Here is a 10,205-nt window from a genome sequence, read left to right as displayed (position 1 = left end):
GAACAACACACACTGAGAGGACAGGTGTTTTAAATTACCAGTCAGCAAAAGCCAATAACTTCTCTTTGTGGCAAAAACACAATGGTAAAACGCAGAACATCTTATAACACATTGACAATAGTAGTGAAATATTTGTCCCACAAACGCAGGTATCATATATAACAAAAATATTATAGTAGTTATGTGTTAAACATGCTACTCTATTACTTCTTTAAGAAAAGCTGCATCTGCATTTAAATACATAAAAAAAAAAAAAAAAAACTAAAATAAATAATATATTCAACATAGCACAGGTGCCTCCTTCAACGCCTGTAAATCTATGTTGGCTCCTCTTTGCATGATACTGGGGGGGAAATGGTGTACCCTATCTGCTGCACCTGTTGGAAAGATCACCTGAAGCCATCTGTATGTCACTGCATTACAAATCTGCCCTCTAGTGGCGGAATTTAACAGGTGAGGCCAACAGCTATTACACTGATATAAGAGTCTGTAGTTTAATAAACAGCAGAGTCTACATGAAGCCAGAAATACTTCGATCACTGACTTGTCTGTCTGTTTCATTGGATGACTGAGGTCGTGCAAGTAGGGGGAGCGGAACCTTTAAACCACAGCGTGTTCTTTCTTTTTTTTTTCAGGAAGTGATTCCGTGATGCCACGCACTGCCGACAAACGTGTGCGCCTTTATTATTCCGCCGACTGGAAACACACTTCACGCTATATAAGTTTCTGTTTGACACGACTAACCCGGTGTTTCTGCTTTCAACTCGGCTTTTAAATATTCGTAGCCGGTAAAAAAAAAACAACAACAACAATGTCGGAGGCCTTGCTGCACTGGTGTGTGGACCAGCTAAACCACAAGTTTGGTTTGGAGGCGTGTGAAGACATCGTCAGGTGAGAAATGTTTGGACAGTCCGCCGCCAGGCCAACGTAAACATCTGCGGGTTTAAGATATTCAGCACGGAGGAGCTCTGTTGTCACATAATCTAAATAAAAAATTGAGTTATCCGTTTGTGGAAAATGTCGTCAGTTGCTTGTTATGTAAAAGTGTTAAAAGCCGTTTCCTGACAGAGCTGAAGACATTACAGCTGATTTGACAGGAGTATTTAGCTAACAGTGGTTTATGAGATGACAGTCGTCGTGTTTCATTTAGTATATGTGTCCTTTATGGATGTTGGATCATCATTTCCACATTAGATAACTAACAAGCAAAAATGGAGGATGATTCATCAAATCTTCAGCGGTCCTCTGTTGTAATTTTTTTTTTTTTTCAAAAGCAAACATTGAAAAAATTCCGCATGCAACTGTTTTATTAAAAAAAAAAAAAAAGAATTGGAGAAATAATAAAGTACAAGTCATTGGTTTTGAGGTGTACTTAGTAATTTTTTTTTAACAATATGTAAACGGTAAAGTTCAATTCACAGGTGAATTCTTCATAATTAGTAGAGTAATACATGGCACGGGTATTTTTGGTCTCGATTGTTTTCAATACCCACCTTATTTAGAAATGTTAATAAATAAATGATATTTGTGCCATTTCTACTTTCCCAGTTACATTCTGTCCATTGAAAAAGCTGAAGAGATCGAGGAGTACGTGGGGGACCTCCTGCAGGGCACAGAGGGGAGAAAACAGCAGTTTATTGATGAGCTCCTCTGCAGATGGAAGAAGACTCGGAGACAGACCACAGATACCTCAAGTCTTTTCCTCTTCAAAGAATCTGTTTCATCTGCAGGTACTGCAAGAAATGTCTTCGACTCGTGTATTTTCTGCCTCAAATTTCATTAATAACCTGCAATGAAGGCGGTGCAGTGAAAAACGAAACAAACCTTTAAATTAACTGAGATATCAAATATCTCATGCACTACCCACGATATTCAGTGAACATCGTTTTCTCTTGTTTCTTAGACACACAAGACATGACCAAAGACACCCAGAAGAAGTCCAAACGCAAAGGGCGTAACAAGCAGGAGGTGTTGACTGTGAGCCAAACAGAACCTGAACCAGAGGCAGTCAAAACCCCCATTGATCTGATGAGGGTGAGTACACAGAGGCCCAAACATTTGTTCTCTTCTCACCAACTTTATGATGATAATTCTCACTGTTTGGGAACCACAATGACACAACGCGCACAATACCAGTCAACAGTTTGAAAAAACCTGCTCATTCAAGGGTTTTTCATCATTTTGACTATTTTCAAAAGTAAATAACAATCAAAGTGAAGACATTACAACTATAAAATGACAAAATGTAAACAAAGTAAAAAAAAAAATTCAAAGTAGTCAGCTTTTAATTGAATTAAATTCAACTGCTTTGCCCACCATTGGCCCTGTGTGACCCAACTTCATGAGGTTGTCATTCAGGCTTTTCCAACCATTTTAAAAGAAGTTCCCACATTTGCACTTGAATAAACTTTCAAAGTTTTTGAAATTTTCTGGACAAACTTACCATCATGCCTTAAAGTAATGATGGACTGTTGTTTCTCGTTACTTAAATGAATGGTTCTTGCCATAAAATGGAATTACTACAGTATCTGAACAGAGCTATTATACAACCATTTCAGGTGATGACCTCATGATGCTGGTTCAGATATGTTCAAAGCTACTATCAAGAAAACCAGTGGCTACTTTGACGAATTTAATATGAGACATATTTATTTTGTTTACAATTTTTTCTCGACAAGTAATTGAATGAATTGGTGGGTTGTCAAGTTTCAGTGGTCTCTTTAATGTTGATTTGTACATGATCTGTGTTTTGCTCATTTGTTAAACTCGTCCTGTTCCTTTCTTCTCATCTCATCTCCTCTTTTTATACATAACTTTCTCAGGCCCAGGAAAGCAGCAATACTTCTTCATCTAAGAAGAAGAATAAGTTCGTTAATCTCTATGCTAAAGAGGGCCAGGACAGGCTGTCTATCTTACTCCCGGGTCGACACGGCTGTGAGTGCCTCGCCCAGAGGCACAAACTCATCAACAACTGCATCAACTGTGGCCACATTGTGTGCGAACAAGAGGGCTCAGGACCCTGCCTCTTCTGTGGAAACCTGGTACTGAACTGTTTTGGTTATTTCAGTCTACTTGAGCTGCTAACAATCCTCATTTTCCTATTTTGGTGTTCTTACCCCACACTTGTTGTTTTTCTGATTCAGGTTTGCACCAGAGAGGAGCAGGAGATCCTTCAACGAGACTCCAACAAAAGCCAGAAACTGAGAAAGAAGCTGATGGGAGGTGAGAGTCAAAACTGGTTCGACTGATGCAAAAACAAAACTATGAAAATAATGATGTGTGTTCGAAACTGTAATTTGTTTTGTTTATTTTGTCGACAGACAATGGAGAAAGAGAATATCTCCCGCACCAAGAGGCCAAGATGAAGGCTGGATTGGAGAAAGCAGTTCAGCACAAAGAGAAACTGCTGGAATATGACAGGAATAGGTATCATTAAACACACAGTCAAGAAAAGAGTTTCACACGAAGGGATGGTTTCACTGCTCTGTGTGCGGTGTCAACACTCTAAATGGAGTCGTGTAGTCTTGAAACTTCGTGATAACACTTACCCTTTTATTTACTGCCCCTTTCAACTCCAGTGTCAGGAGAACGCAGGTCCTGGACGATGAGTCGGATTACTTTGCCACCGACTCCAATCAGTGGTTGTCACCCAATGAGCGAGAGAAGCTGCGGAAAAAGGAAGAGGAGCTGAGAGATCTCCGCCATGCCTCTCGCAAGGACCGGAAGATCACACTGGACTTTGCTGGGAGACAAGTGATTGATGAAGGAAATGACCTGAACGAGTACTACAACAAGTAGGATAATCTGACAGCAAAGCTGAAAGGGCAGATTTATGTTGTGTTGTCATGCTGAACAACTTCTCCCTCTGAAATGTTTGCCATCATTTGCAGGTTGGATGAGACCCTCAAGGCCATGAACAATGACCCGATGTCCAAATCACAGATGAATTCTGAAAGAAAAGGTGGAAGGCAGAGCATGAGAGAGCTGGTCAACCCCAACATAATGCAGTCTGCACCAGAGGTAGTAGCCTGTCACTTTTATCAAACAGAACACGCTGGGTGAAAATGGGGTCAATTTGTGGTACATTTCAGCACAGCATATAAAACATTTCCTCTTTAAAGAAGTTTTACGATTAAATAACTTAACTGGATCGTCAGAAAATTAGGTTGAAATTAGACTAACTGCTCCTGCTGACAGCTGTTTTTTTTAATCACGCGTAGCTTGAGTTTATGTAGTGCTCCCCCCCCCCCCCCCCCCCCCCCCCCCATCATGAAAACAGTGGAAATGGTAGTCATACTAATGTTACTAATGATGATGAATGCACTTTCCAGTGGGTGGATGTTGGAGGCAGGGAAAACCACAGGAGACATTTGCAGCAGAAGAGTTCGGCTGAGGACAAGGGAGGAGAAGAACGATGCAGGCTGCGTCTGCAAGACAAAGAGCTGCAGGAGATGTCTGATGGGGGATGGTGCCTCAGCATGCACCAGCCGTGGGCCTCACTGCTGGTCAAAGGCATCAAGAGGTAAGAAGTAAACAATGGCAAGAAAGACATTTTAAGATTGACAAAACTGTAGTAGACATTTGAACCGTGGCAGGCGTAACATTGCATTGTGTGTGTGTTTGTGTGTGTGTTTGTGTGTGTAGGGTTGAAGGACGGACGTGGTACACATCCCACCGGGGTCGTATTTGGGTCGCCGCTGCAGCCAAGAAGCCCACCCCTCCGGAGATCGCCGAGGTGGAAGCCATGTACCGCCACATCTATAGGAAAGGTACACAGGAAATAAATCTGTGAATATTCAAAGATATTTTGGTTTTAACAGGTTTGCGTGTGTATATAACGGTCCTTAGGTGCGAGCATCTCGGAAATTTAGTGCCGCGAAGTCTGAGCCGAAGTGAGACTTTACTTAGCATTTATAAACAGAGTATAAACATTTAATATATTGTTTTTAGTGCACTATAATGGAGTTGTAAGTAAATTTAAGTGTTTTTAATCTATTTGTCAACAAGTTAAATGGTCTGTACTTGTATAGCGCTTTATCACCTTTCGGTCTCAAAGCGCTTTAACATGGTTTTCCATTCACCCACTAATGAGACAGATCACCATGCAAGGTGCTGCCATCAGGAGCACATTCACACACTGATGGTACACCATCGGTAGCAACTTAGGGTTCAGTGTCTTGCCCAAGGACGCTTAGGCACGTGGACGGGAGGAGCTGGGGATCAAACCACCAACCTTCTGATTAGTGTGCAACCCACTCTACCGTCTGAGCCACAGCCTCCCTTAAGTTCAGGGCAGCTATAAGTGGATGCTGATGTATAAACAGATAATGAATGACAATAATCGTATTAATATTAAACATGCCGGTGGGGTTTAAATAAACTGTTCCAGCTGCCTGTGGGTTCACGTGATTGTTCTTCTTGTGTGTGCAGAGCCTAGGTTTCCTCAAGAGTATCCCACCGGCTGCCTGTTGGGCTGCGTCAACATGACCGACTGTCTGTCTCAGGAGCAGTTCAGAGAGCAGGTCAGTGAAAGGCGTACAGCACACAACTGTGAGGTAAAAAGGGATGTCGTCCCGCAACCATGTTGTAGCCATTGGACATATTGGAATTTGTTTACTTCTCTTTCTCCTCCTCTGGACTTTTTCTGTCCATATGACCGATGACATAATTTAGTCATATGTCTCACCATGTATTTAAATTGTAACTTGGTTTCAGTTATTGCAACAACAGGTAGTGGCTGTAAAACATCAACATGGGAATCTAACACGCATTTAAACACACGTTTTTTTTGGACTGCTACAAAAAGATCAAAATCTTTAGTGGATAATTTAATGTTGTAAGGATGGCCTTATAATCTATTTTTTTTTTTTGAAACAGCAATACTGTATTTAACAGAGTTGCCCATGTTCTGTGAACATGTTTAAATGCAGTATCCTCTCTTACCAGCAGAGGTCAGACTGCACCTTTTCACCAGCTGCTCCCTGGCAGCTTGCAGTATGTCCCACTAGAGGCAGTATGCACCACAGCCACAGAAACACAAATACAAGCTGTCATCATAGACACATAAGACTTTATTAATCCCACGGTGGGTAAATGTAGTCGTCACAGCAGCATAGAAGTACAGTTAGGAAAAAAGGTGCACACAATAAGAAATGTGTATACAATAAAAATGAGATAAATAAAAATATTTTTTGTAGAATAAGTAAGACCAATGAACCAGTTTCTCTGAAGTAGGTTCATAGAAGAAAAAGGGCTTCAGGTGAAATCTAGTGTTTCAAGGACTCTAATTTCACCCAGAACATGTGATGTGTCAAATCATGGCGTTGCTCCATTGGCAGTTTGGTCCCTGCTTCCTTGTAGGACTCAAACTGTTTACTTAAGCTTTTACACTCAAAATTAGTTTATTTAATTGCAGTTTTAGCACAGTACAAACTGGAAAACACTCCCCGCTCCCCACTAAATCATCATGTGGACACAGTCGCGCTCCCAATCGCTTCCAATGGAATACATTTCAACTTAATTACATTGCCATCCTCGTCTTGGCTGTTTTGCCTCCGGCTTTGGGAGAGACTGCTTATCAAAGGTTGGCTGCATGGACTCACTCTTTCACAGTCTATTCCATGTTCCTTCTTATTAGAGCTGAAACCATTAATTGATTAGTCATTTGCTAGAAAATCAATTGTCAGCTACTATGATCATCTCTAATGATAAATTGCTTTTTAGGATTTAGGAAATTGTGATCGACAATTTTTACTTTTTCCTGACATTTTATACAAGCAAAGAATGATTATTATTTGCAGCCCTAATTATTATAGAGGTCATGCTAGGTTGTAAGCATAATAACTAAATTATTTAAAGGTTTTTAATTTGTAGGTATTTTAATGTATAAATGATTATGTTTAGATACATTACAAATGCCTTATTGATTATGAAGAGTAAAGTCTCTAAAGAAATACACCCCCCATATGATAAGGTGTCAGGTGCCTCTTATTATTTTCATGTTGTGCACACATGTCCTTATGTGTTACTTATTGAAATATTTCGTAAAACCCACAAATACACACACACACATACATGTGGTATAGTCTAAATTAGTAAAATGTCTCCACATTGCACAAACATGCCCGAAACCTGCAAAGCCTTCATGCACATAAACAGACACCATCTTGGATAAGGTACTGAAATGCATCCCATTTGGAAACAGCAGTCCTCTGTAACAATCCAAAAAACAGACCCGTGGTTAAAAATCAATGGTCCCCTTATGGGATGTCGTACTTTTCCGTGCATCTCTGCACACACAGACACAAATATGTGTCTTCCTGCATGAAAACAGTTGTCCTATTTCTGAGAATCTCCAAGTTTGGGTAAAAAAAAGAAAGAAAGAGACTTCACCTTTTTAAAACTGTGCGCTGCTACATGGCTGCATTGTGACTGCTGGGACCTGTAAATCTAAGGGCTTTCCCCTTTTGTACTCTGTCCTCATTCTCTCCTCCACCACTCATTCCACCCAGGGCTGTAAAATCATGTTTGCAGGCAGTGTGACTGCCCTTTCATCCTGTGAAAGGGTGTGTGTGTGTGTGTGTGTGTGTGTGTGTGTGTGTGTGTGTGTGTGTGTGTGTGTGTGTGTCCACTCGCACAGAGCAGCCATAAATAACACCCCCACCCCACACAAGGCCCCTCAGAAAAAAAGAAAGGCAGGCAGATGTAGAGAATAGTGAAGAAACCAGAGCAGACTAACAGCAGCAAATGTGTAATGATGTTGCCTAACAGTTGGTTAGTGCCTGTTCCAGTCACCATTTTAGAGAAAGACTTTGGACTGTTCGCCGCTGAGCGTTTTAATATAGCTTCCTTTTCGTGTAAGTAGAAGACGGCATGTTGTGCTAGAGCGTAGTAGCACATAGCTGCGCTGCTGGGGCGAGTGGGTGAGGTGTAGGATTTACTGTCCTGTGCTGGCAGCTGTGGGTGGTTAAAAGGGGGGTGGTGAAGGACAGACAGCCATTATTCTTCAGGCTCTTCTAAATCTGTCCCTAGTGATGCATGAAATATTCAGAGAAAGTGGAATGTGGGTAGATCAGGAGAGCAGGCGAGAAACACTGTGGATGCACAAAAGAAGAAAAACAAAACGTAAACAGTTTAAATGTCACCGCTCCAGTGTCGTAGCAGTTGTTCCCCTGTAGGGGTGCTGTTTTACAAAGCAGCATTAATAGCCCGAAACCCTGCTGACAGACCTGTGCAGGGAGACCACCAAAGGCAGAGCAGGATTTCCATCTGTTTGACTTGGACCAATTCTTTCCCTCATTAGAAACTGACCGGTGTATTGATCCATCCTCGCCATAATCTCTCGCTCCTCCCAGCTTCCCCCCCCCCCCCCCCCCCCCCCCCCCCGTACTGCTGATAATTGGCCAGCCAAGCCATTATGATCTGTGCTCTGTCTCTCCACTCCTATCCCCCAATGCTCACTCAGCAATGGGTGGAGATGTACGCCTGACCTGCCTGCTGCAGGGGGGGAGGAGGGGAGGGGGGAGGGGGGGTTGGTAGGAAAAGATAGATGGATAGAGATTGAAAATGGGAATCTTTTCACTGGAAGAGGCTGAGTGAGATAATTAAAAAGGATGAGCTCCAACCCAAACTGAAGCAGGTTTACGGGTGGTGGATATGCTGCAGACGCTTTACCTCACACATACAAATTCCAAACTGCCACAAAATGAAGTCAATACTGTGTTTTGAGGATAACATTTATCTATATGCACTGACACACCCCATTCAGAGCTCGAATCGCACCATCAACTTACTCCTGCGGTGGAAAAATTGATTCACGCTCTCAATGAGGCTCTGATTTCTTACCCCTTTCTAAAGACCACATCAGCAGCTGCACAGCTCAATGTCTCAGTGAATACAAGTCAAGGAAGTCTAACCTAATGGACAGGAAGGCCGTGAGCAAAACCAGTGACTGTTCAGTGCTGTATTGATTCGTATGAAAGGACAAGAAGGCAAAGTGGACTTTGTGTGCGTGATCTCTACATGCAGTATCTAATTCAATGGACCCATTAATTTCCTAATGATGAAATGTTGACATAGTAATGCGGTCTGGAGGTTACATCATTCACAGAAGTTTTTGATCAGTAATGTAGTCTGCGGTATCAAATGTTTCACAGATAGACATATTTTATTAACCTCCGGTCTGTTGAAGCCTGACATATAACAGATCCCCTGGCACTCGTGTATATCAGATAGACACATATTTGAAACATGACTTTGTACTGGATGGTTTATAGCAGTGCTTCCCGACTTGTTACAGGCTCAGGTTTCGCATCGCTCTTTTTTCGTGAAGTCCATTCAAAGACTAAACTGTTCCAGTTTTATCTCGACAAAATTAAAAAAAAATAGGAAATTTACAGTGCGCTGGAAGACACTTTGACATTTCACGATAAAATGGAAAAATGGTCTTCACTTATGGAGTGACTTTAGCAGGCTACAAAGCACTTTACAATTTTGGCCTCCCCATTAACACACACACACACACACACACATACAACAATCGCGACAGAGCTGCCATACAAGGTGCTCGCCTGCCATACGTAGCAACTTGGGGCTCAGAGTGTTTTGCCCAAAGACACCTATAGACAGGAGGAACCGGAAATTGAACCGCCAACCTTATGACCAGTAAGCAACCCGCTCCATCATCTGAGCTCGAGCCACCTGAATATAAAATGCATGATTTAAAAAAAACTAAAAAAACATGAATGATGGCTGAATTCCATTTAGCTGCTGTCATGGCTGACTGGTACACTTGAATCAAGCAGTTATTTGTAACACCTGAGCATTTCCTACTGACATAAGTCATATTTAGGATCATGCTCAGATGGTAACAGCATCATCTGCATACATTTAAATATCTTCACATACAGTGGTTAGCTCATCAAAATGAACTGTAAAAAAGTAGTGGACCTGGAATTGACCCCAGAGGAACACCAGTAAAAATGTTGAAGCGATATTAGTCAAGTAATTTGTGTTAAAGTGCTATAATTGGCAGTAATCTGAAAAATTACAATTCAAAACATTACTGATGTTTGAAATAATCCTTTTAAGAGGTGTTTTTATTTATCGATTAACTTCCTACAAAGTACATTAAAATAATCAATACTTGGTGTGACCGCCCATTGTTCCAAACATCTCGGTTCTTCAGTGGATTTAGGCCGTCTCAG

The 10,205-nt window shown here is 41.5% G+C and overlaps 1 protein-coding gene across 1 annotated transcript in view; it reads left to right on the top strand.

Annotated features, from left to right (window-relative positions):
- The first annotated feature begins 677 nt into the window (after positions 1–677).
- Positions 678–10,205, top strand: part of trip4 (thyroid hormone receptor interactor 4) — a 66,774-nt gene continuing 57,246 nt past the window's right edge. The window contains exons 1-11 of the mRNA XM_069165649.1: positions 678–891; positions 1,549–1,730; positions 1,904–2,034; positions 2,823–3,041; positions 3,144–3,222; positions 3,321–3,426; positions 3,579–3,794; positions 3,891–4,020; positions 4,332–4,522; positions 4,645–4,769; positions 5,431–5,522. Of these exons, the coding sequence (XP_069021750.1) occupies positions 812–891; positions 1,549–1,730; positions 1,904–2,034; positions 2,823–3,041; positions 3,144–3,222; positions 3,321–3,426; positions 3,579–3,794; positions 3,891–4,020; positions 4,332–4,522; positions 4,645–4,769; positions 5,431–5,522 (1,551 nt within the window). The 5' untranslated portion in view covers positions 678–811. The remainder of the gene's footprint in view (positions 892–1,548; positions 1,731–1,903; positions 2,035–2,822; positions 3,042–3,143; positions 3,223–3,320; positions 3,427–3,578; positions 3,795–3,890; positions 4,021–4,331; positions 4,523–4,644; positions 4,770–5,430; positions 5,523–10,205) is intronic.

This window comes from Embiotoca jacksoni, unplaced genomic scaffold, assembly GCF_022577435.1.
Source record: "Embiotoca jacksoni isolate LCO1_2020_lvr unplaced genomic scaffold, fEmbJac1.0.p SCAF_35, whole genome shotgun sequence".
Lineage (NCBI taxonomy): Eukaryota > Metazoa > Chordata > Actinopteri > Embiotocidae > Embiotoca > Embiotoca jacksoni.
The sequence above is the reverse complement of the archived record's forward strand: the minus strand, read 5'-3'. Positions and strand labels throughout refer to the sequence as shown.